The sequence below is a fragment of the Leuciscus leuciscus genome (genome assembly GCF_965113295.1).
Source record: "Leuciscus leuciscus genome assembly, chromosome: 25".
In the NCBI taxonomy this organism is placed as follows: domain Eukaryota; kingdom Metazoa; phylum Chordata; class Actinopteri; order Cypriniformes; family Leuciscidae; genus Leuciscus; species Leuciscus leuciscus.
Window position 1 is genome coordinate 17,452,676 of NC_138724.1, and position 26,746 is coordinate 17,479,421.

General features: G+C 37.6%; 2 protein-coding genes across 3 annotated transcripts; one reads left to right on the top strand and one right to left on the bottom strand.

Moving 5' to 3' along the window:
* Positions 1–1,490: 1,490 nt before the first annotated feature.
* On the top strand, positions 1,491–14,900 carry ticrr (TopBP1-interacting, checkpoint, and replication regulator). Of its 2 annotated transcripts, none has more exons than XM_082160050.1 (22): positions 1,491–2,673; positions 2,753–3,005; positions 3,254–3,480; positions 5,913–6,141; positions 6,235–6,379; positions 6,963–7,099; positions 7,249–7,440; positions 7,576–7,721; positions 8,135–8,238; positions 8,363–8,453; positions 8,606–8,688; positions 8,781–9,008; positions 9,092–9,179; positions 10,298–10,379; positions 10,474–10,611; positions 10,703–10,793; positions 10,909–10,967; positions 11,053–11,187; positions 11,353–11,498; positions 11,601–13,638; positions 13,726–13,839; positions 14,331–14,900. In XM_082160050.1, exons 1-22 carry the CDS (start codon positions 1,987–1,989, stop codon positions 14,423–14,425), a joined length of 5,508 nt encoding a protein of 1,835 aa, XP_082016176.1. In that variant the 5' UTR covers positions 1,491–1,986; the 3' UTR covers positions 14,426–14,900. The 2 variants fall into 2 exon arrangements, with proteins under 2 accessions (XP_082016176.1, XP_082016177.1); XM_082160051.1 differs by having other exon boundaries at positions 8,138–8,238.
* Positions 14,901–17,220: 2,320 nt separating this feature from the next.
* pdia3 (protein disulfide isomerase family A, member 3) lies at positions 17,221–23,092 on the bottom strand. Its single transcript, XM_082160128.1, has 13 exons — positions 22,782–23,092; positions 21,544–21,622; positions 20,638–20,755; positions 20,444–20,551; positions 20,209–20,338; positions 19,974–20,090; positions 19,716–19,841; positions 18,549–18,731; positions 18,359–18,467; positions 18,116–18,244; positions 17,949–18,028; positions 17,794–17,851; positions 17,221–17,710 (listed from the first exon to the last, which is right to left on the bottom strand). The coding sequence occupies exons 1-13, from the start codon at positions 22,916–22,918 to the stop codon at positions 17,600–17,602; spliced, it is 1,485 nt and encodes a 494-aa protein (XP_082016254.1). The 5' UTR covers positions 22,919–23,092; the 3' UTR covers positions 17,221–17,599.
* Positions 23,093–26,746: the final 3,654 nt, after the last annotated feature.

Sequence of the window (26,746 nt, forward strand, 5' to 3'; positions counted from 1 at the left end):
GGATAGATGCACGGAGGTTTTCGACGCGGTCAAGTTTCTGACATTTGTTGAACTCATCTTGTTTCTGTGATTATGACTGGGAACATATCTGGGCTGTCTTTTAAACGCTCTGCTGACATTTTCATTTTGTGTTATGACGCAGAGATAACCTATGGAGATTTTTGTATTTGCCAAAGTAAACACGTCTGTTCTCCAATGGCTTGCTATGTAAAATCTTTTCTTATTTTATCCTGCCCTTTACCCTGTAAGTTCTGAAATTCTGTGCACAATGAAAATCATCAAATCTAAAATCCCTGACCTGATTCATCTAAATTCTAATGAACATTTAAGCTAGTTATTAAAGTTTATACTAAGCTGTATTAAAGATAAAAAAGGTTTTTGGTTTTAATTCAGATGGATTGCAAAGCTGTGTGCTGTCACTTTTGGTTTTGTGGATGGAGAAACATTAAAAGCAACAACATTCCTTTGTTATATGTTTTATAAACAGTGTCTGGGCCAAAGAGACATTAGTCGGCACAATTTGTTCTCTTTTATGTTTTTATCCTCTACAGACCCAATGACTAATGCTGTCCAGGCAACAAACTAAGTGGCCAAATGTCTTGATCATCCAAAAAAAATAAAATAATTCAACTCAATCCATAAATGGGTTTAACATCCTGAGTATACAATCATTTGATTGGCTGAGGGGAGAGACAAAACTCATTTCTGAGAAATATATTGTGAAGGAGACCCCTTTGAATACTGTTCATATAAAAAATCTGCCGTCAACTCGCCATATTTATCTAAAAGTAACATGGCCACACGCCATGAGTAGGCCACTGACCTTGAGGTCAATATCTTTTACTAATATTAATATATTTTACTCTTGTTTTTAACTCATCTTACTCATACTCTTTTTACTCTTATTTTCATGTGACATACAAACTAAAAGTGGAAATAAAAGCAGTATTTTGAATAAAACATGAAACTGTGTATTGGTTGAGTCCTAATGTGCACCAATTTCAAAGTACTTCATTTCTATAATTTTATACATACAATAATTGCCAAATATACAAAACTATAGCAAAATTATAATAAAATAATATATAAAATACAATATATTATATTGGTGGTAATTGGTAATCAGTGGTAATTATTATTATTATTATTATTTCCCCTACAGCAATTTTTTTAAATAATAAACAAATACAAAAAATAAATACATTAATAAGCACATACAAACCACAATATTTGTTAAACACATTATAGATTATGTAAACAAATTTTCTGTGGTATTCCTGCTCATAAGTTTTTTTCTTTGGCACTGTTCAGATACTCATATTGTTGAATATTACAATAAAACAAAACTCAAATTGTAATCACTTTTCAACTTTGACTTCTGTCCAGTAGATGCCAGTAACACATGAAAACGAACTGCACACTACGCACGAGAAGAAGCTCTTTTTATTGACATGACAGTGAACCAATCACGGAGCGAGAAACGATTGACGTCTTTGTGTTTTTTACGGATGGAGCTCTCTGGACCTATCACACAAAGAGGAATCAATGACGTTATTAAAGTTCGTTTTGCTCCAGCCAATGACAGTCAACGATTTCTGGAGCGCGAAGAGTTTAAGGCAGAGAAGAAAAACGATGGCTAACGGAAACCAACAAGTTTAACAAAACAATACTTTCAAAATGCTGTTTTTATATATTTTCCGTTATTTTTAACCGTTTATTTTAGATAGACGTAGTTCATTACGAACAGTTTTGGGTTGTTTTTGCTCAACAGCGACATGAATCATGACTCGTGTTGAGAAAAACAACGTAACGTTACGTGTGTGTTCGTTCGCATCAGCTGCTAGTGAGATGGTGCTCGTTTAACGTTCAAATGAGTTTATTGACATTTTAAAAGACTGGTTTCGCCTCTGTTTTCTCTATCTAATCGAGTTCTAAACGTGTAGCATTTGCGATAATAGTGTGCATGACTGCCTTTTGAGTGCAGTAATGGCCTCTCAGAATGTTGTTTTTGCCATCGATGTGGATTATCGACAAGAGGGGATCAACAGCACGACTAGTGCCTATCAAAACCACCTCAAACACTGGATACTGAGAGTCCTGCTCAGTTTGGGACACAAATATGGACTGGAAAAAGTGCGATGGGGGTATAAATTCTTCCATTCAAGGAATGTGAAAAGTGCAACACTTATAAGCAGAGGATCTGATTTCAAGGAACTCCAGGAGAAGGTGTTCAGTGATTTCGAAGAGGAGCTGCTTGTCAAATTCAGCCTAGAAGGAAAGTCACCCAGAAGTCGGGAAAGGTCACATAAACTGAAACCCAGCCCAGCTAGTTGTGTCCAAAATGCCTTGAAAGAGATCCTCCTAGACTTCCAGTGGGATAGACCTGATCTCACATCTCCCACCAAGGTGACACTGAGACCAAGAAGGTCCAGTCGAAATGGCAGAAATATCCCTCTGCAGGACTATGACACGTTAAGCCTTGACAGAAATGTCCTTTTTGTCATATCTGAATGTCCACGGTCCAAAGCAGAGTTGGATGACTACCTGTCCATCCGTAGCGTTGACACTAGACATCATAGAGACATACATGAGCAGGTGCTGCCCAAAGGTCTCATAGATATGCTTATGCAGCGCAAAGTTGTGCTTCATTGGGCTGATTCGGGTATATTGAAGGTAAGTGGTGCTCTTATAGAGTTTAGAAAAAACTGTTTATTTCAGTGTTTTTGACTACAGTATGTTTTTTTTTAACCAGGCTCATCATTTGGTGGAGGACTACACTGGCACAGACACATTGGCAGAGCTTCTCCTTCAGGTTGGTGGACGGGTGGTGCCCATGCTGTCTCCTGGTTTGCCACCGATGGACAAGCATCCCGGTTTAAGCCATTCACTGGTTTTGGGACTAGATGCCTTTCCTATAGATTTCATCAATGGCTACCTTCAGTTTTCTGAAAGAATGCACCAACAAGTGTTTCCTCCTTTAAGTGGATCGCTTTCCTGGATTGCGGGTAAATATGATGTCACTGGTGCATTTTTATTTACTTAAAGGTATAGCGGAGGATGTTTTACTTCCTGGTGGGTAACCTATACTATTGGTCCTCCTAATTGTCAATCATTCTGGTGAATCAATCAAACTTTTCAAAAAGTGGAGAGGGCGGGTCTTATCTAAAATTTGGAAAGATCCTCCGCTATACCTTTAATAATTTTATTGTTAGTAGTAATTAATTAATAACTACTTTGAATATTTTTGTGGCAGATGGAAACAGGCGTTCCTTTAACGTGACACTGGAGCCGGTCTCATGCAGGCAGAGGTTTCTGCGTGTTCCTGTGGATGTGATTCTCAGAGGTGTCTTGCAGGACTTCGACACCATCTCCCTCTCACGTCCAGCCTCAGAGAGCTGGATACTTCAGTGCCCAGATGCTGAACTGGGACAGGAGGCGTTTCAGCACTTAAAGGAGCTGTCCACTGGAGGATCTGCCATGGTAAAATTATCTAATCTTTTGTGCTGTTTTCTTATAGAGTGCAACAGTCTGGTAAAGTAAAGTAAAAACTCCATTCATTGTTTTCCATAAGGAAATTGATTTTGAACGATAACTTATAAACCTTTAAAGAGATATGATGTTGTTAATACATGGCATTTGCTTCTGCTGAAGCCGTCAGCCTGCATTATTAATAATAATGTTTAAATGTGGAATTCCTGGTGAATATTACCCATGATGCTGTACAGAAAATTCAGAGAGTAGAAACAAGCAAGATGTTCCAAAATAGCTCTTTAGCTCTGCCCAGTCCCAGACGTAATCGAGTCGATCTCTCTAAGCTCTCAAAATACTGAAATGTTTGTATATATGCATTTTTGGCAATAAACGTCAAATATATAATGTTTTTATACATATTATCAACATTTATAGATAGTTTTATATATCTACATCGTTTTTATTCGATTATGCTGCTCGCAATGCTTCATGGGATTGTAGTCCTAAAGCCGTTAAGTACACAGTCTTGTACCTTTGCCTTTTTGTCTGATTTTCAAAAACTTTTTTGCTTCAAATCAAGTCAAGTCAAGTCAAGTTTATTTGTATAGCGCTTTTCACAATACAGATTGTATCAAAGCAGCTTCACAGTATTAAATTAAAATAATACAACAAAGTTTGTTTCAAGAGGAATTTATTGATTGATAAAATTAAATGAAATATCCCCAAAATATCCCCAACTGAGCAAGCCAAAGGCAACAGTGGCAAGGAACCGAAAAACTTCATCAAGTGACCTAATGGTGTCCTAAAACTCCATCAGGTGACCTAATGGAGAAAAAAAAACCTTGGGAGAACCCAGGCTCAGTCGGGGGCCAGTTCTCCTCTGGCATTTATGAGCTAGAGGCCGGATTGTAGTTTGAACTGTAGGATTATATGAATGCCTGGCTGAAGAGATGCGACTTTAATCTAGTTTTAAACTGGGAGAGCGAGTCTGAGCAACGAACAGTATCAGGAAGACTATTCCAGAGTTTTGGAGCCAAATGTGAGAATGCTCTCCCTCCTTTGGTGGTTCTGGATATCCTAGGTATGACCAAAAGCCTTGAATTTAGTGATCTTAAAGAGCGCGATGGATTATAGGGTGATAATAGACTGGAGCTAAGCCGTTTAGGGCTTTATAGGTAACCAATGCAGTGATGATAAAATCGGTGTTATATGATCAGATTTTCTTGATCTAGTAAGAACTCTAGCGGCGGCATTTTGGACTAAATGTAGCTTGTTTATTGAGGATGCAGGACAACCAGCTAGTAAAGCATTACAGTAATCCAGTCTCGAGGTCATGAATGCATGAACTAACTTTTCTGCATCAGAAACTGATAGCATATTACGTAGCTTAGCAATGTTTCTAAGGTGGAAAAATGCTGTTTTTGTAACATATGAAATATGATTTTCAAAAGACAGGTTACAATCGAGTATGACACCCAGGTCTTTTACTGTAGAGGATAAAGTAACAGGACATCCTATGATGTTAAAGTTGTATTGTGCGAGGTTTTGTGGGCGGTTTTTTGAACCGATAAGTATTACCTCTGTCTTGTCTGGATTTAATAAAAGAAAATTACGGGTCATCCAATCTTTTATATCTTTAACACACTCTGTCAATTTGGAAAATTTTGCGTTTTCATCCGGCCGTGATGAAATATATATTTGAGTGTCATCAGCATAACAATGGAAACTAATTCCATGTTTCCTTATAATATTTCCAAGTGGCATCATATATATTGAAAATAACAGAGGGCCTAATACAGATCCCTGCGGCACTCCATAGTTTACTGGAGTTATGATCGATTTTTCTCCATTTAAATAGACAAATCAGTGTTTGTAGTGTTGTGATTCACCTCGTAGCTGATTGGCTTGGTTCATGGCTTATAACTCTTTAACAAAGACTATTTCAAAATCCCTATGGGAAAAATTATGAAAAAAATACCTCCGGAACCAGCGTAAAATACCAGCGGTATTATCCTACAGAGAGCATTAGTGCCGGTCCCCTTTTTCATTGATTTTGAAAAAGGGGATGGGCACTAATGCACTCTGTAGGACGGTTCCAGCTATGAAATATGATTGGACTCGGGTCACATGTAGTAGTGCTGTATAATATATGGTAAAATATACATTCCTGTACAACTACAGTTAGACTAATAAACATTTTTGCTTATGGGATAACTGGTTTATTTTAAAAGTGTAATCTTAGCTAAGCAAAGTATATAAATAAATCAATTTGGTATAATATACATGCTATTTTAGGTTTATTATTTTAGGATGCATGTTATTTTAAGCACTCAATGTAATAGAGGACCCTTAATGTAATGCCTGGTGTGGCCTTTGCTTTATATTATGATGATAAAATGCACAAATCTTGAGAATAATATCTTTTGACTGTATTTACACAGCTAGCAGAAGTGAGTGAAGGAGGTGTGTTGTGTTCAGCGGTGCTGTCGGTGTTCTCCTCCTGCATGGCTCAGCTCACTGTGCTTCAGCCTCTGGTTACTCAGGAAGACCGGCTCCTGCCCGCAGACATCGTTTCCTTGGACACTACAGACATTTCCAGTGACTTACCTGATGTTGTCAGCAGTGTTCTCAATGTCATGTATGACATCATGGAGGATGAGGATTGCTCAGGTGTTTGTTTTATCTGAAATAATTGTGGGTTTTTTGTGCAGTGTGCATAAGGTTTTGATCCTATCTTTAAAATAATGTTCTTGCGGTTTCCAGATCAAGTGAAGATGCCATTAGTTCCTGACTGGGCCGATCAAGAGCTCAAGCAAGGGTCTTGTTCAAGGAGAAATGGGGTGGTAGAGGGTTGGTTTCCTCTGTCTGACCAATCAGGAATAAGCTGCAACTTAATGGAATCAATGAGGTTTGGAATCTTTCACTCTTTTAAAACATTTGATTTTATATATAATATTATTTAGTAAGATCTCTTAAGGTCTTTTTGAAAAAATTTAAAACATCCTCTCATTTTAATCTTGTACTTTTCTATTGTATTTTGTTTGGTTTATTTTATTGTATTTATACATCTCCTATGTAACACAGCTCTTGCCATGGAAAAAAAGCCTCAACTGCTGATATGGCATGAAAGGGGTCATGTGATGCTATTTTAAAAGTTCATTATTTTGGTTATTAGGTATAATAGAATAGCTTATAATGCTTTAATATTCAAAAACACATTATTTTTCACATACTGTAGATTATCGCTTTACCTCTATTCCCAGTCTTTCATAAATGCTCTGTTTTCCTGTGTTTTAGGCAGGTTTGGAGCAGTGTTCTCTGTTAGAATAAATCCCTTTTGTGGAAGTATTATGCTGATCTTATACGTGCACAAACAGATGTATTACACACTAAAGGAAAACGTTAAAAATCATCACATGCCCCATTTAAAATTGTTTTCTGTCATGGTCTATTTTTATTCTAGTACTAAAAGATCTGTTTTACATGTACAGGCTCCTGCATGCAGCTCCGGAGGTAGAGGAGCAGGGAGAGGAGTACTCAGATACTCAGCAGGAGATCACCAGCAGTCTCTCAGAGCTCTATCAGAGCAACACAGCTGGATCCAGTGGCAACCTGAGGTCCAAAAAAAGTACGTACCAATTGTGCATGATGAGGGGATTGATACATTGAGTATTTACTAAATATTTGCAGTGTTTTTGCTACAGATATCATGAATAAATAACTGACAGATTCACTGTTTTTATTTTTGTTATCTATGGCTTAATCTGCTCTTTTCAGGAGGTACACAATGCACACCGGTAAGACAGAAGATGAAGACCATGAGTCGCTCTCTACAGATGCTGAATTTTGCTCGCTTGAATGTGAAAGCTCAAAAGACTCAGGCTGATAGCAGCTCGGCTAGATCTGCCATAGGGGCTGAAAAAGGGGGCAAGAGAAGCTCTGGGGATCGGACCAAGCCTAGCCTCATGTGTGAGTAGATAATAAAAAGCGGGTTTTAAAGCCAGGGTGAAAAATGGATATAATAAATAAATAAATAAATGGGTATAATTATCCGAACTTGGGTAAATAAAGTGTTAATGGTGATATTTCTGGACTCTCATACAGACTTCAGCAGTGAGGAAGAGCTGCTCTCCCACCTGGGACTCACTTATCAGAAAGCTATGGAGAACAGATCTCTGTCTGTTCCCTCTCAGGTCCAGGATTTGCTTTCATTTGTAAAGGCATTCATCAAAACTAACACTGACGTGGAGGTGAGTCAGAGGAACACTTGCGTCAGAATCACACAGCTGTGTTGTCTGTCTGCAGACAACTTCAAAACATGGTCTCCATATACTGTGTGCATGTGTATAATGAACTCTGTTGTGCCCTTCTTACTATATTTAGTTCATTTTGCATTTACTTAAAGTCTGAAATGTTAAACTACCTGTGCTGAAAATGTTTTCAAAATAAATGTTAATATATAAATGCTTCTAAGAGTTGTATGTTGTTGATATGGTGGTTTATTGGTTATGCTAGTTTGGTGAAGACCAAAGTCATGCAATCATTCAGGAAATGTGTAGCTAAAATGTTGTTGTTTGTTTGGCAAAGACAGTAATGAACTTCATGTGGAAAGGGGGCTTTTTATACCAATTTTCATTTAACCGTACATTTAAACATTTCTCAGCAGGTATCATTCTTGGATTTGGTCCAGAATCATCTATTGAAATCCTGTCAGTCTATTCGTCAGCTTTATGGAAATTCTTCAGATGAAGAATGTAAAATCAGGGAGTAAGTATTCAGACAAAAACCAAATCAATGTCCAGATGACAGAACAGTTATCTTGAAACATACCTTCATGTTGATAATGTCAAGGTAATAGATTTATGACTTCAAAACATTATTCTTTATACAGATGCCAGCTGCAAGCAGTTCTTAGACTTGAGTTGTGCAGACAACCAGAACAACAGGACGACGAGGAGGTTGTTGAACAAAGAGTGGAGGATGTAAGGAGATAATAAACCTTTAAAAACCTCAAATGTCATAACCTATAGTTTAACTATGCATCAAAGTCATTATGGACTTACATGCAGAAATCTTATGTGGTTTGTAGTGAAATATCTTGATTGATTTTCTTTTCCTTTCATGTTAAAATAAGGTGGCTGATATGTTCCGGATTATCTCCCGGAGTAAAGATGCTGTCTACTTATCCAAGTTTATGCAGGATGAAGTTCTGCCCGTGTAAGTTATCGTATCAGCGATTCAGGAATTTCAATGAAAATGCTAATTGAATGCAATTCATGAGATGTGATCTCTGATATGGTATCTCCCAGGTACCTGAACAGCATCCCTAAGGTCCTGGCAGACGTGTACCACAGTTTAGGAACTCAGTTGCCCGAGGCGCTCATTGCCGTCCTGCCTTCTGATTTCTTCAGTGATGAGTCTTTTGCTAAAGACAGTGTGTCTGTGAGTTCCTCACCTTTCTCTGCCACACAGAGCAACTTATCCAGTATTGGAGATTATCTGGAGGAACTCCGCAATCGCTCTGCTAAGAAGAGGAGGTGATTGTCATAGAAAATGTGTAATTATTTCAACTGCTTTGTGTCCAAGTGGACATATAACCTGTTTTCTCTCGATTTTGCAGACAGAACATGATCACACGCCACAAAAGCATGACTGAGGCTCCTCAAGCACTTCGACAGATAGAAATGCCAAGGAAGTCCACCCGCCTGGTGAGTTTTCTTTTCCCCATTGCTTTTATGGTATTATTTTCTGACCTGTTCCTTGTTACGAGAATTTCTTAAGTCAGAAGTAGGAATGCTAACGATTAATCGATGGTCAATTATTCGTTGTTTAAGTTTTATTTTAAGATGAATACAATCTGTTTTGTCATTGAATTAATATATTATAGCACAGAATATAAAAATTTATGCCAAAATATAAATACATTAAGAACTAACCAGGAAGATCATTTATAAATTAATGTCTTTAAGCCATGCAATGGATTAGGTAGGTTAGCCGCTTATTTCAAAACAATTCTTTAAAAAAATGTATTGAAAATTTGTTTTATTTGGAAAACTTAAAACAATACACCAGGTTTTACATTCACTGGCTCAAAATGGATATGGAATCATGTGTAAAATGCAATACATGATACAAGAATGCATAGTATCTTTGAATATTCTTTTCGTTTTACAGAAAGGTTTTCTGTGACTGCAAATAAAATAAAGCAAATGTATGAATAATAAAGCTGTATGAATAAAATATAATATAATGTCTGACATGCAAACGAACAAGTAGACGGCAAGGAGGTTGTTAACAAATACACACAGCTACAGTACAGAGACACGGAAACATAGACACGTATAGAATCTTGTAGTCAGTGACTTTATCAATAAAATATATGTATGTATTGAGGTGTGGTTACTGCAGTATAAGTGGAATAATTGATTCCAGTCCGCTGAATCCACCTCGCGTCATGGCAGCATCACCACCTCGGGTGTACATTTTTTCCTAAAGAATCCACGTCCAGTAATCAATTCTTTTTATATTCGCTGTGATCATTTTATCAAATGATCTTAAATCACATAGATTAATTTCACAATCCTATACTATCCTATTATTTAGAGTAAAAAGCTTTTCATTCAGGTGAGGAAGCTGGTGTTTTGAGTTGCAATTGCACACCCTGTCATGCCGACGCATGTAGACGCATCTTGCAGTATTAAAGTTAACAAATACTCTATTAATTGACCATTAATTTTAAATGGTGATCGATCATGGGAATTTGTGTAAATTGACATCCCTAGTTGGAAGAACCAAAATACTAAAGTACCTATTTGGGGAATTTCAGGCAAAGCCAAAACTCTGTGTCCCAGTAGAAAAACCTACAGTGGAAGAACCACCACCACCACCACCAAAGCAAGCAGTCCAAGGTAATTGGCTCATTCCATTTTAGTCTTCATGCTGTCCTATGGTCGAGCTACTTAAAAAGTTGTTGTGATCTGTTGTAACTTTTTTTGTTCACAGAGGTAACAAAGGTAAGGAGAAATCTCTTCAACCAAGTGACCGTATCGCCCTCAAAATCGTCCAAAATGCCAAGAAGCCAGTCTGTGTCAGCAGTAGAAGGACTCAAGAAACGCAAGCGGTCAAATATGGAAGATAATGGTAATGTTTTTGTTTTTTTGATAGTGAGAGATTGTTTCATAAATCACCACTGTAGTGTGTGAACTTGAATCTTAAAACCTTTGAATTTCAGAACGGCACACTCTTCTGACAAAGAAAGTATCTGAGACACCAGCGCATAAGCAGGTGTCCAATCGCTTACTTCACCGGCAAAGGACTGGCAGGTGAGTGTCAGTGTTAATTGTCACTATATTTGTTCAATGTTACCTGTCATTTGTATGGGAAGCATCCAGTTTAGAATTTAAATCTTCTGTGTTTCTATTTCCCTCTTGGTCACAGGAGATCTGGAGAATCTGATGTGTGCATTATTGAGGAGTCTCCTGTCAAACCTGCTGCTGGTTGGTGTCTTAAGATTTTGCCACAATGTCAAACAGAGTGACCACTGACTAATAGAAGGTGCTCTAATAAATCATTTGTTCTTAGATTTGAGGAGGAGCCCAAGAATTAAAAGCCTTACCAGGAGACATTCCAGCGTGTTCTATTCAAGCTCACAGCCACGTTCACGAAACCTGGACCGTGCCATATCCTCTTCTCAACTCTGCCCCTCTGAGGGCAAAGGTGAGCAAGAAATAGTGAAAGTGTTTTAGTTACACTAAAAATAGACCACACGTCATTAAGCTACTGGACATAATATGCTTCCTCTGAGAATGCCACAGTATACACCTTAACACCATGTTCAAAAACTACACATTGCCTCAAAGTAGACTTGTCTCTATTTTGCAGGTGGATTCGATGTTAGTTCTGTTAGGTCACCAGTTCGGCTTCTTTTTGGTGCTACCCAGTCCCCTGGTCGCCTACGGCACACTACAGCATCCTCTTCAGAAGATCATGCCAGCAAAGAGTTGTCACTTAGCTCTGCAGTTTTTGAGGTATTATCCCTTTTGTTTTGCAGTTGATTATAATAACATGGAATACCAAAGGAGCAAGTCCTGTCATCTCCTTTGCATTAATTAGATCCATTTTTTTTTCAGAGTCATAACAAAACTCCACAGAAGTTAAGATCTGATCCACTAGGATCTGCAGCTGGGTGTAGAACCCCTCGGTCCCCAAGAACTCCAAGCCAGACAGTTGGGGAGAATGGGATGATTCTGCGAGGGACCCCCTTTTGCTCACCTGTAGCGAAGAATTTGGGGATAGAGACACCTAAGAAAAGTCCACTGAAGGGGATACTCAAAACTCCACTGAAAAGCCTCTTGAATTGTGTTTCTCCAAATGGCGCTTGGCTGAGGAGCCCAAGCGGTAGAACGCCAAAAAAGAATGTGACATGGTCTCCATCTCCACGTAAACACCTGTCAGAAAACCCAAATAATGTGCCGGAGTCTCCGATGTTTACAAAAAGATACTCACCAAGGCAGATTACACCTGGCAAGAATAGCAGCCCAGAGGAAAGAACAGTTTTCAAAACACCTGACAAGGTGCCCCAAAGGAAATCTAAGGCATCTCCTGGAATGATGCCTAGGACACTTGAAATTCCCGGAAATCTTGATCTTGAAACATCTCAGTCCATCACAAGATTAGGAAAGATGAGAAGAACACTGAGCTTACCTTGCAACATTACTGAAGAGTCTGATCAGTTCGCCTCTGTTGACTCACAACAGTCTGATTCCGGACCATTCCCTTTTTGCATTTCACCATTAAAACCAAATTTAAAAACGCCCATAAAAAGCCCCAGCCCAGCACACCGGATATGCACTCGCTCCGGTAGGACACCTATTAAAGTGTCCTTGTCGCCTTCGAACAAGTCTCGGCCCATTGCAGGTACTAGCCCTTCACTCTTTAAAGGTCTGTCTTTGGCTGTAGCAAAATCAAGTGCATCACCAGGCCTTGGTCCTTCTAAATCAGATATCAGCCAACAAAGAAGTTCGTCCATCAATAATGTAGGAAAATATCCACAGGAGAATAAAATAATTGTGCAAATGGAAACCAACTATGGAAAAACGGAAGAGGCATCATCTTCTGACTCCCTGCAGTTTGATTGCTCTGAATTCAGCGTTACCACAGATGATGAAAGCATTGATATATCGGAGGCCTCAGTGGTCAAGACCCAGCTCATAGGGGGAATTAAGATGAACATCGCTTTCTCAAGGAAACCCTCTAGATCCTCAGAGATTTTTGAATTTGAAGGCAAACAAGCCACCCCGTCCGCAACAACAGCGAGTCGAAGCTATGGTTTCCGTCAAACTCCAGACCGGCGCCAACGAGAAGCGGAAGCGCGTCTTGGATATCCCTCGGGAACACCAAAGATTTCCACCCCAAGAACAAGGCGAACTCCTGCATGTGAAAAGAAGTCCACTCCACAACCACTCACTTATGAAGTGGAGATGGAAATGCAGGCGTCAGGACTGCCTAAACTCAAGTTAAGACGGACCGAATCTTTCAATGCAGGGGTTGCACCTGGTAATGCAACAAAAGGCATGGCCTCACATTTTGTGCACCGTAACATGTCAAATGTGAAGGCGCCACAAGTTGACGGCCCTCTTGCGCAGTGTTCTAGACATCCTGGCTGCTTATCTCCATCACTCTGCAGTCGAGGAACCCCTGCCAAAGGTACACCTGGGAAGGGTGTACAGACATACATATGTCAGTCGATCACTCCCACACGGTATCCGGCAAGTAGCCAATCCCCTTTGGCGTCCCCACTGACTCCATCTCCTCAAAGCAGAGGATGGTCAACCCCAGAGAACCTCAATAGTTGGCCTCGCAAGAAAAGGGCTCGAATCGAGACTTGCGGGAGCAAAGAGCAGGTCATCAAAGGGGTTCCTCTCCTGGAAAAGCCTGGGGTATTGGAGGACCCAGAACTTGAAGGGGTTTTCCATATTCAGGGGGTGGAAGAACTCAAGGAGTCGCTGAGCACCCCAGTCAGTCAAAGGAAACTGGGTTTGAGATCAAGCCAGGTGAGGGACCATCAATGCTCACCAGAAGGCATGGACTGGACCGAGACTGTGGTTCAAGAGTGTGATGCTGGAGACCCTACGAAGTCTGAACAGTTTGCATGGAAGAGCACAAAAGGTACAGTAAAACTTGGGTGCAATTTATAGCATGTTCCTTGTGTTTCCGTAACTTGTCTGTAAACGTTGTCATTTGAATGTCTTGCAGTGGAAACCCCTAAAGTAAAGAAACCTGTGTCTGCCAGCGGAATCTTCGCTCTCACTCAGTCACCTCTGTTATACAAGAAATCAGATGTAATCAATGAATCATCACAACTGAATGGTAAGACAATGAAGGTATATTTAGAGCTATGACCCTTAGTCAGAGTTGACGCCTTACTTAATCTGACGAATGAGAATGAAGCTGTGATCACAGCATTTGTTTTGTCAACTGGAACTTTGTTTCAGCTCAATTTGTATTTGTTGAATTAGACACGCTCTTTTACCCTCTTTCTTGTTGGAGCTCTGGCCGAGAGCGTATTGCGTATGCATCAACACATTGAGCTTTAGTATTCGTTCAAGTGACAAAAGTTCAAATCTGGATCAAGATTTTTCTTAATCTCAACCCTCTCTCACCATTGCTTCGTGTGGTGATTTGTATTCCATACAAATTAAATTAAATTACAAATGAAATGAAAACTTCTGAATGAAAGTAGCAAAATAGCCAAAAATAAACAAGTCTTGTCACAATTGAGGAAAATATTAGATCTGGTTTTACTTATTTTAAGCATTTATGATAATAATAGCATAATAATTTATACTTTCTCCCAACAGCATCAAAGGCTGAGCTGGATTTCTCTCCCCTTTGCAAGCCGAAAAGGCGAAGGACACTTAGTAAGACTTACAGCCGAAAGAAACTCCTAGACTAAGTCTGTCATACTTTTGGTTGCCTTATCTCGCACTAGTTTCTTTTAGAAAATCAAAACTTTTTTTAAACAAGTTTTATTGTCTATCTGTTTTAGCTGACCTTTTGTCTCATTTATAATAATGCATTACCCAATATTGTATATTTTGTACTGTTTGTGTATTATACAGATGTTACGTATGGCATCAGATAGGTACAGTATAACTCACAGAAGTTTAAACTGGTCTGATCTGAACATTTATTGTGAAAATAAGGTGGAAACATTCATTTTACCTGTTTTTAGTGTAATTAAGCTTGAATTGCTTTTGTTTGTTGAATTTGTTAGTGCTTTATTTATTTGTGCTCATTGTGCTGTGTATTTTTTATGTAGCATGTGTTTTTTAAACAGTTTGGCAGCTTGTTTGCAACATCTTGTCATAATGTGAAATAAATGTAAATGTTAAACAGATTATTTTAATAAAGACACTGTTGTTCTTAAACCTATGCATGCAGATGTTTTTCCTAAAAACCTAGTGAAATATCTGGACATTTAATAAACAGTTTTAATGATGTAGTGAAGGCCAAGGATGGCTACTCAAACTTGGAATTTGCCGTCTGCATTTAACCCATCCATGTTAATGCACACACATTAGGAGCAGTGATTAGTGAACATACACACACACACACCCTATATATAATATACTACTATTAATATAGTAGCATTAATATAATAATTATTATAGTTATATTATATAATGATATAATATAACTACTATTAATATAATATATAAAACCTTGCAGTTGGTCCTTGGGTAAGTTAAAAACTACCGCAAAATTATTAATTCGTTGATGCCTAAACCAAATGTGTTACCTGTTTTCATTTGCCTCGCTTCTCCTAGCAGTGTTTCTGCGTGAGCAGAGGTGGACGAAGTACACAACTTCCTTACTTGAGTGAAAGTACAGATACTACTGGTCAAATATTACTCCGTTACAAGTAAAAGTTGTAAAGACCTATTTTTACTTAAGTAAAAGTACAGAAGTACTCGTTTTTAAAAGTACTTAAGTATCAAAAGTAAAAAGTAAATGTCAATGCATTGTTTTATTATTGTTGCATTGTTGTGTGTAATACTTACAGTACCTTATGCCTCTGAATCTATGCCTGCACTTATATTAATATCACATTTATTTCTAGAACACAGTTCCAGTAGTGGGATTGAATGTGAGATTGAATAAGTGCTCTCAATAACGTCCACAATGGTTTCAGACACCCAAATGGCTGTTCCCTCAAATATTGCCCTATTTAAAGTTTTTTGGCTTTTAGTATGAATATGTTAGCCTTGCTGTTATCTATAAGCTAGTGTGCTCCAAAAAAGTGACAAAATTCGCATTTAGAAAACCAAACCCAACGTTGAAAATGAAAATCAGGTTTATGTCAGAATCCAATGTCAGATTGACGTTGATCTCCAACATTGGACAGACGTTGTATTGGGGTTGAAAATTAAAATCGGGTTGACGTCAGAAACCAACATCAGTCGGGTTCTGACGTCAACCCGACTTTTATTTTCAATCAATATCCAACGTCAATCTGACGTCGGGTTCTGATGTCAATCAGATGCAGGGTTCTGACGTCAACCCGACTTTCATTTTCAACCAAAATGCAACCCCTGCAACCAAAATCATCCATTGACTGATGTTACTTTCTACTCAAGGATCTGACAAAATTGTAGTGGAGTAAAAAGTACGATATTTGTCTTTCAAATGTAGTGAAGTTAAAGTAAAAAGTTTCCAGAAAAAATAATACTCAAGTAAAGTACAGATACTCAAAAGGTGTACTTAAGTACTGTACTCAAGTAAATGTACTTTGTTACTGTCCACCTCTGTGCGTGAGCAATGTTCGGAACGTCTAGAAAGTACTTCTAAAGGTTCTATATGGGACCATAGGGTTCTTGACTCAATATTAAATAACCCTTTATTCCAAAAAGGTTGTAAGGAGAAATGTCTTGAATGATTGCATAATAGTTTCGAGTTTAATGGGATATTTACATTTGTCTAGTGATAAAGTATGTTTACTTGCGGTAATTCTAAAATGTAATTAAAATGTTCATAAAATGTAATTAAAACGATCCCATAGTGGAACCTTAATAAAACGTTCTATATGAAGCGTCTGACAGGAAAACAACATTCTATATAGAATCTTTCCTTCTTAGAGTTTAGTGTATGATGTCGATTTTCTCTGTAACCTATAAAGTCGGCAAACACTTCTAATTATAAAAAAATGTGTTTATAATCTATTTCTCGTGTGCCAGTGTCATTGACTGAGTCTATTGCGCCACCTAGTGTATTGCTAATGTTTGTTGATTCCTGTTTTCCGTTTAACAATGAAAACCTGCTTAATGAATCTTAACAGAAATACACCTTGACATTTTTTGACAGTTAAACACATCAGATAAAATCTGACTTTCAGATAAGTCAAACAGATAAAGGCAGTCAAAATGTAAACTTTAAGTGAATTACAAGTGAGTGTCATTTGAAATAAGATCATGCTGAAGATGTCCTACCGGTCTTTTCTTTAGATGCTTGTCTATAGCTTTTACATTTTTTAAAATTCAGGAACCAGTACATCAAGAAGATCAGCTGTCACAAATGCTCTCAAACGAGATGTAGACAAGGATTAAAAGAAACTTGTCAATTTTGCTCAAAATAAACTGTTTGGTAAATAAATAGTGCTACAACAATCATGATTCTCTCTGCCACATTCAAGCAATCAAATAAATTACATATATATATATTTTTTAAACGTTTAAAAAGAAACCAGCGAGATTATAGGTTTAGTGGGCCTTTATTTTCACGATCCTTCCAAACATACAAAAAAAAAAAGGTACAAAAAAAAAATTCACCAAATCCCCCTCCCCTTTTCCATGAGAAAGTAATATGTAGAATTGGTCTCAAAAGTGCATCTCTCCAAGGTACAGTGTAGGGAAAACAATCTCAAAATGACAGATCTGTACCTCTTCCACTTATCTAAAAATCACACACAGTCAGGCCGTCCCGTCACAAGCTTCCACAGTGTTCCCAGAGCAGCAGGCCCAAGAGAGGGCCGACAATGTGACGTGGGTCAGAGCACTCGCTTCTCTAAAGATTGGAATTTAATTTATGTCTCCTGCAAGAATTCCCTCCTTGGTTGTTGGGCTGTGATTGTTTATAACTCGGACTTCTTCTTCTTCTTTGGCTTGTCTTCTTCTTGAACCACCACGGTGTTTGTAGCCTCTCTCTTCAGATAGGAAATGAAGTCGTTGACTTCACGACCTCCCTAAAAGTCAAACAAGATCGATTCTATTAATTTCTTGACGGAAGTATGCAAGTTTTATATTAACCAAAGTCAAATAAACAAACCTCATATTTCTTTGGATTCTGCTTCTGACCAGCTGGGGAGAAATAGATGGTGGGGAATCTGAAAGTGAAGATAGTGGGAATTCATTAGCAACAATTCAAACTACAAACGAGACCGAAAAATTTTGGCGGAAAAGAAAGATTGATAGATGACATACCCTCTAACTTCATATGGAGAGGGGACATCATTAGCGGTGGCATCCATCTTTGCAATGACAATGTTTGGACTGTCGGAAAGCTGCGGAAAAAGGTCATATTTATGAAACTGAGCTGTTCAGGTCAATATTTCAGTGACCAATACAATACTCAAGATCTAAAAACTCACCTTCTCTCCAAGTTCTTTGTATTTAGGCTCCAGGCTCTTGCAGTGTCCACACCAGGGGGCGTAAAACTCGATGAGAACGTCTTTGCTGTCATCATTTACAATCGAGTCAAAGTTCTCAGCCACAAGAACCTGGAATAATACGGATGAAGTTGCAGGTTATGTAAACTGGTTAAATTAAATCTAAAAATATGAATAAAACAATATTATTATTAATCAATGCTGAAACTCAATCCTCTGCCGCACCTTCACAGGGCCGTCGTTGTTCTCGGGAACAGGTTCAGATTTGAGGTAACGCTTCAGTTTTCCATCAAAATAATCTTGCAGGAACTTCTCCAAGGCCTTTCCATCGCGACTACAGACACAAAAGAAATTGATTTATTTTTTCCCTAATTAAAACAAGATTCTTTATGCAAAACAAATAAAAAACACGTACGAGAACTCGTCGCTCATGACGTATTTGTCTCCCTTGGCAGTGCGGATGCCGACGAGAGGCAGCTCTCCACTGCTGCCGTCCAGACCCAGCTCAGACACCTCATGACTGAAGCTGTTCTTACTGGCCACAGCGAAGCTGAGCGTCTTGCCCTGATCCAGGAAGCTCTTGGCCACCTTCATTACCCTGCAGAGAGACGACGAGTATCAGTGCATGACCACGGGCAACACACAACACTTGCGCTTCATTCAAATAAAAAGGTTATATTTGAGAATAACACATCAGTATACAGACAAAGAGGAATTAGAAGCAGAAAACACAACTGGGAAAAAAATATACATTCACTAAAGATTTTTATTTAATTGTATTTATTTTTTTATATTTGAGACTTTTCCAGGCACAGGACAGAAAAATATATAGAGTAATCGTGATTAATCGCATCTAACATAAAAGTTTGTTTATATGATATGTGTGTGTGCATATTTAATATAATATACAATATTTTTAAGTTTTTAAAAAATATATATTTATAAAGATATATATATAACGTTAATGTTAATAAAGTAAAATATTCAAACTTATTTAATTTCAGCTAGTTGCCTTTTTAAAACATTTTTACATTTGATTTTCTGAAATAACTAAAGCTGAAATAAAATAAATAAAAATGAAGACATTTAAATAACAAACTAATACAAATGTCAAAAAACATGCAAAAAATTACTACATTTTCGAAATTAAGTTAATTAAAATTAAAATTAAACGCATATATATTAATATATATTTTTATAAATTTTTTATTTCAGCTTTAGTTATTTTAGAAAATCAAATGTAAAAATGTTTTAAAAAGGCAACTAGCTGAAATTAAATAAGTTTGAATATTTTACTTTATTTACATTAACGTTAATTTTATTTCAAGTAAAAAAAAAGATTTTGGTTTTACCCACACACTCGTGTACAAACACTAAATTTTTACTTTTTTTAACCAATGGAATTAATTGGGTAAAAATTTTTTATAAAAATGACTACTTAAACATATTTCCAGATTTTGTCCATTGTAATTTGGAGGGGAAAAAAAATAAAATAGCTCAAAATAAACCGTCACTTCTATATAATAGAATATATTCATATATATATAAAAAAAAACATTTCAATGGCCCTGAGAAAGCGTACCTGTTCCTCCAGTAGTTGGACCCCTTGGGGTTCTTCTCATAGTCCACATCATAGTAGGCCACCAACAAGTCTTTGCCTTTCAGCTGGTCTTTGTTGTCATCAGTCATGTGGGGACAGATTCCAAAACTGGCATATGATGAGAAAAGGACTGATATCAAATATTTGACCATCAAATACATCAGAAAAGAATGCAGATTTGAGCAACTCTGTGCCGTATTGTACTCATTTCCATTCTGTGATAATCAAGCTGAAACATACATGTTGTCCTGAATGAACTTCTTGATCTTTGCACTTGTGAATTTCTCCTCAGTGAACTTCACACTGCCGTCTTCAAATTTGTTGCTGAGATGAGGAGGCCGGAACAAAATAACGCCCCTGCAATATGCATATATAACGTTTTTTTAAATTAGAAGTGGGAAACGAGATGAATTTCTCTGCAAAACTGAAACCAAAAGAACTAGAAGAACTAGGAACAGAAAAAAATGCCACATACTCTCCATCATCGTCATGTTCCTTCAATAAGTCCTCGACGTTAGTGTGGGCGAAACGGTACGACTCTCTCAAAGCACTGGCCGCCTTCAGAAACTCTCCCTGAGCAGTACTTCCTCCATCAGCGAAGAAGCCTGGAGACACGGAGAACCATTAGACGAAAGAGTTTTGATGCAATACAGTATAATCAGGGCTAATATGAGGCACTAAACATTACTATATATAACACCACCACTTACCCACAACACTGGCATCACGGTTCCCGATGAACTTCTCAAACTCAGCCTTACTCTTGAGCTCCACCGAGGCTGGGCCTGCTTGCTTCTTCAGGTGGCTAACAATTCCATCTGTTGGAGTAATGAAGAAACAAAAGATATTAATAATCTGATAAAGAAACTACTTACAGCATCACTTAAAACATATGAAAGTATACCTGCTGTCCTGGGACCATCGTAGCCACCAGAATCCTCTCCGTCTCTGAAAATCTTCAGTGTTGGGTACCCGCTCACGCCATATTTGCTGCACACGTTGGAATTGGCTGTACAGTCCACCTAGATCATCCCGGAGATGAACATTAATAACAATCCTCCATCAGACCAAAGACAACCATTGTGAAATTAATGTTTTCGGACACTTAAATGCATGTTATTCGCAATTAAATAAAAATGTATTACAGTTTAGATTTATGTTAAATTAACTTTAGTGTTATTTTTTCAACTTGACTTGGATAGGACTTAAGTACATCTTTATATGCAACTTCATAATTTATATTATCTTGGAAATATGATTAAAGTGTACTGATGAATGTACTAAAATATACTATATATATATATGATATATATATATCATCGTTAATGTCATGTATTTAAATATATTTGTAATAAACATTTTTAATGATGAAATCGCAATTTAGAACATTAAAAACATTAACTTTAAATGCAATAATCGAATATAAATCAAATACTACATGTGCTTTTGTATGCAAGTCAACACATCAAAAAATGTGTACTTCTTTAAAGCATGACAAAAGATTAACAAAGCAAATTTAAAACGTACTTAAAGTAAAACTTTTAATTTGATATTATAACAAAGTGAACTTAAACTATGTACACTTAAGAGGGCTTTTATTTCACTAGTATTACATTATCTGCATGTGCAGTTTTTAAAAATATACTTAAGATTTGAAGCACACTACAAGTGCACACTTCTTTTAAACAAGGGAAGGCCAAATCATTTCAAATAGGTCTTCAACGGAATATGGCAATCTGAAAAATATGAAAGTCTATAATGAGATTATATAAACGTGTTACAGAAAATTTGCAGGGTTGAATAACAATACCTTAGCAAGTGAGACGATGCCTTTTAGTCGAGTGGCGGCTGCCTCATACTCAGGGGCAAGACGTTTGCAATGGCCACACCTAAAAGTGAACATGACACATTAGGTTTATTATTTTGTAAAATTAGGCTACAAGACATGATAAGAGGAAAGATATTCAATGGATGTGAATGGTGACTGAGGCTTTTCACAATTTCAAAGACAAACCACAAAAAAGAACAAATATGAGGCTGAGTAAATGCCAATATTCATTTTTAGTTGAACAGTCCTCAGTTTTTCTTGACTGCCTATGAAAGGTAACTCACTGATAAGTTAGGTTAACCTGGGACCTAGGTTAGTAACGCTGAACTACGTAATCGGGCGTCATCCAATCACACACGGCCAGCGAAACTTCATTGACCAATCAAAACGTTACAACGGAGGGAGGCCGAGCCTCCAAACATCCTTGTTTCCCGCCCACATGTAAGATTTCTATCTGATCTGCAAACTACCACAAACATTAAATCTGACATACTTTGAAATTGAATTATGTTAAAATGCAAATGTGTCTAAAACCCTACCCTTTCACCCGGAGAACAAACAACCACTAATTCAGAATGTACGCTTCTTATGCAGACTACAAGTTCTTAAAGGGACAGCTGACCTAAAAATGAGAAGTCATCATCAGTTACTCAATCTCATGTGGTCCCACACCTGAATGACTTTCTTTCGCCCCATGGGACTCAAAATGAGATTTTGTGCAGAATGCGAGAGACTAACAGAAAAGCAACCCACTAACGTTATATAGTATTAGGAAAGAGGAGGAAAAGATTCAAACAGGAAGTGATTAATACAACGAGTTTCATCCACAACTGTGGAGCCGCACGGATTCATTCTGATCTCGGTGGCCGTTTAAAAGTCATTATCACTCTACATACATTCCCAGATTTATTATAGACATCTCAAGACCTTGCAGACTAAAGTGACTAGACAAACAGCGGTTACGGTTACTTTCGCTTTAGCACGCATAGCCTTGCATTATTATTAAAAGTCACGTGTGTGCATGCAGTTCCCAAACGTTGATCCTACTGGGTAGGTTTGATATCAAGGAAAAAGCTCAATACATATATTCAATGTCAATTATAAGCCAATAAGATGGTGAATTGGCGTATATTAGTTACCTAGAGTAAGCTCTAGTGCACTAAATGTCTAAATCGCATGGCGAAAACATAATTAAAAAGCCAGAATCGTCTTACACTCACCAGGGTGCGAAGAATTCCACCAGAATGAGGTCGTGGTGCCCGATTCTGCTGTCAAAATCGTCATCTGTGAACTCGAGCACATCACTCGCGCGCGCGGCCGCTGCAAAAGCAGCGACAAATAGCACGGCTAGCATCATTTCAAACCCTTTTCAGTGCAAAAGTGGAGGGAATGGCTAATATCCTGGCAGCCCTCAATTGTTTGCTTCTTTTTACGGTGATGCTGTATAGGGAAGGAATGCCCAAAAGAAAGGCCCTCTGGATCTGGCACCCTTGTACTCAATGAAAGAGAAAGCGCAGACGGATGTGCAAACCCGGAGCTCTTCGAAGTAACCAAAGTGTGGCATCTCACGATTGGGTTTTCAGCCGCGTCATGCTGCTGCAATCAGCCAATCAGAGCTCGGGAAACACACACTTCCGGGTGGGGGAATCATCCTGTGCATACAAGGAATATAGTTGCCTTTGCTTGTTGTTAAAATGTACTGTCAAAATTGTGTTTTAGTTCAAATATTGTTTTTTACCAACAAACATGCTATGTCCAAAATACACCAAACTGTGCAGTGCTGGGTAGATACTGATTATATTTGATCTGGATTATGTAATCAGATTCCTAAAATTAAACACTTGTAATTAGATTACATTACATTTTAAAATACTTGTAATGAGACTAAAGTTACTTTTTTTATTGAGATATTTATTTATATCACAAAATGGCAGTAAATTATTCATAATTCTTTGATTATCCCTAATTCTTCTCATTCTTAAAATTCTTCCTATTTTATCTTTAAAATTTTCCTTTCTAAAAAAAAATTGCATATATATGTTCGGAAAGTCTTCCAGTTTTGTGGAATTGCACACATAAGAATGGCCACTATGGGCAGCTGTAGGCTATTTACATGAAAAACTGAGAGGCCACACAGCATAATATACAATAATATTTTTAGTACGCGGTTTAATTTAATTGTTTTATTTTTAATTTAACATTTTTAAGATTCACGAACATCCCTGTTCCTATACAAACCCCAGTTTGAGGAAGCCTGACATGTTTAATGCACTTCACATTCTCTTTCTCTTTGTATTTTTATAATGAAGGAGGTGGATTTACAATCCCTCTTCTTATAGTTCTTATTCCTCTTCTTATTATAGTTATATTTTGTAGAAAGAGAACATTATTTTTATTCATTTTTTCTGTTCCACTCATGATAGCTGTATGAGATGTAAAGACAACTGTGTCTAAGGTCATGAAGGTCAATAACACACTAGATTTATCCACTAACCAACGCATACTTAATTGTAGACATTTGCATCCGTGCTCTGTGTCCTATGTGGATGTAGTTTTCATGTTCTGTTCCAGTGAATTCCTGACACAAACTCAGACTTGAAGGGAAAATATATTGTCTATGTTTTATCTAATTGTACTTGCAGGGGTTGTTGATTATTTTGAACAAAAGACCCAGTTGTGCGACCCAGATGAGAAGAGTCCTTCAAGATCTTATGACTCACCTGTGACCCTTACCAAAGGTAAGTATATAGGATATAGACCCCTGGTTCCACAGACTAGGCTTAAACCTATACTGTTTCAACAGTTTTAACTTACACTGAGACATCTTAATGTCAGTGTCATTGATTTGTCTCAAGTATGACCAGTATAATCTTGGAATAAAGAACAGAATACCATGTCCAGATGTTGCTAAAGTTATCTGTACTGTTAACCTATCAGAACATAGAAATTACTTCAACTGATTGTCCATTTGACTAAAGTATAGTGTTTCTGAATCTTAAGTTAGTTCAAGGCCTGTGGAATATCCATTCATTGAGGATAATTGTAATTCCCCTACAATTTCAATATGCTACAAGATGTAATTTGTATTCAGTAATGGATTACGGTTTGTTCAATTACAAATGTACCTTTTTGCTGTGGAATCTCAAATCATGCTGAGGGTCATAAAAATATATTTTTTATTAAAAACTGTATTCAATTAGAAAAAGAAAGAAAAGGTCATGCCATTTCATTAGTACTTCATAGCAAGCAAATTCCATAAGATACATTTCCAATCAATTACCAATATGAGTATCATTTTACCTGATTATATTTCAGCAAATTATGTTGTTTATTTTTGTGCAAATGTAATGAAGTTCTTTGTCTTGTGTGCAGCTGGCAACACAACATGACTTTTGAAATCTGAACAGATTTTAAAACACTACCATATACTTGCCGAATCTGTAAATGGTTGCATCTTAAAACTGCACACTTACACTAAATGACTGAGGATTGCACACTCAAGCCTTTCTGAACACAACATACAAAACATGCTCAAATCATAAAACGTGTTTGATATCCTCTGACTAGATGCATTCATAGTCAGAAGCATACAAATGTGAGTCTGTGCCCTTCATACATAGGCCTACGTGAATTTATGTTATATCTGTCAACTCCGACTGGCCAAAATCGCCATCAAATTGAAGTTGCAATAGTCTTTTCTTCCCTATTGTGACGTATATCCGAGTAAAACGGCTTCTCAAACAAGAAAAAAATGTGGGACGGGACTTGATTTTGTCCATGAGGAATTGATTGGATGGTTGTGGTTTCCTATCCCGTCCTCGCTCCAGTAAACACGTCATCAGAGAAGAGATGACGCTGCAAGAGGGAGGGGACGTTTTTTTGATTAAAGTTCCCTCCCCTCCTCCTCCCTTCCGTGCGTTCCTTCTCCTTTTCCCTCTTCTTTGCTATTTGTTCATCGGAACGTCGTCTCTTTGGTCGTGTGTCGGGCTATCCGCCATATCAAAATTCAAGAGAATATAATTTTAACATTAGTCATTGTTGTTGTCTAGGACATCTCTCCTCTAGCTAACTTCCCTCTTAATGCTTCTCTCTCCTCCACTCCCCACACCCCCCTTCATGTGCACGCGCACTAACCCCCCAACCCCCACCCCCAAATCATTCTTGTCGGTTATTGGCTGGAACACTGTTTGTTATGTTTCGTGGTCCAGGCTGGCCCAGTTTGTTTTTGTTGCCGTTTGTGGAGCCTGGGCTGTCTACAGAGACCGCGTTTTTTACAGTGTGTTCAGGGGACAGGCAGCTAGCGGATAGTGAGGAGATGTTTGCTGTATGTGATAAAAAATGTTTCAGCCTTTTTAGAGCACCTTTAATATTGTCAGGCTTGCTTTAATTAACAGTGCAACAAGAAAAAGAAAAAATAACATGGCCAAATTGTCCCCCTGATCGTGCTTTGGCTCATAACTTTGCCTCAGTGCCTTGTTGATGTAAAAATGATTGATGGCCAATCAAATCAAAGAAAGCGGGGCTTACTGTTTAAAGAAGACGAGTGCGAATTCCAACAGAAGGCAAGTTTATTTATATTGCACAATTCAAAGTGCTTTAAATAAAAATGATTTAAAATAAAATAATCACAACAAGTCCATAGGAAATAAGAATGAGAATAATTTTTTTTTTAATATTTCAAATGGATTTAAAATGTATTAAAAGTCATAAAAAGAATTAAAAGAAAAAAAAGAGGACACAGATAAGATAAAGATAAATCAGTCGGACGTACAGTGGCACAGTGCTCATTCAGTAAATGCACAGCTAAACAGATCTCAGTGTTTTAATGTGGATTTGAATATGTGGCTACTGTCGGAGCACATCTAATCTCTTATGGAAGTTTTCCAGCTTGTCAAGAAGTATGTTGTGATCAACAGGGTCAAATACAGCACTGAGATCAAATAGTACCAGCACTGATCATTTAAGTTACCTGTATCTGTATTTAGGCGAATATCATTTATTATCGTTATGAACGCTGTCTCATGATGGTCTGGTCCAGAAGGTCTGTCTAGCTGTGCCTAGTTGTACGATGTACACTGTATGATTTCAGGAGGACTTTCACTTCACAGAACAGATATACAGAAAGCTACAGGCACACGGGGTTCCCGCTTGTTCTGTAAACATTTGATAAAGTGACTATTAGGAT

Coding starts and splice junctions, on each gene's coding strand:
- ticrr (XM_082160050.1), top strand. CDS start 1,987: ATGGCCTCTCAGAATGTTGTTTTTGCCATCGATGTGGATTATCGACAA. Junction 3,006..3,253: donor ATCGCTTTCCTGGATTGCGG/GTAAATATGATG, acceptor TTTTTGTGGCAG/ATGGAAACAGGCGTTCCTTT. Junction 8,239..8,362: donor GAAGAATGTAAAATCAGGGA/GTAAGTATTCAG, acceptor TTCTTTATACAG/ATGCCAGCTGCAAGCAGTTC.
- pdia3 (XM_082160128.1), bottom strand. CDS start 22,918: ATGATGCTAGCCGTGCTATTTGTCGCTGCTTTTGCAGCGGCCGCGCGC. Junction 19,842..19,973: donor AAGTTCATTCAGGACAACAT/GTATGTTTCAGC, acceptor ATCATATGCCAG/TTTTGGAATCTGTCCCCACA. Junction 18,468..18,548: donor GTCATGAGCGACGAGTTCTC/GTACGTGTTTTT, acceptor TTGTGTCTGTAG/TCGCGATGGAAAGGCCTTGG.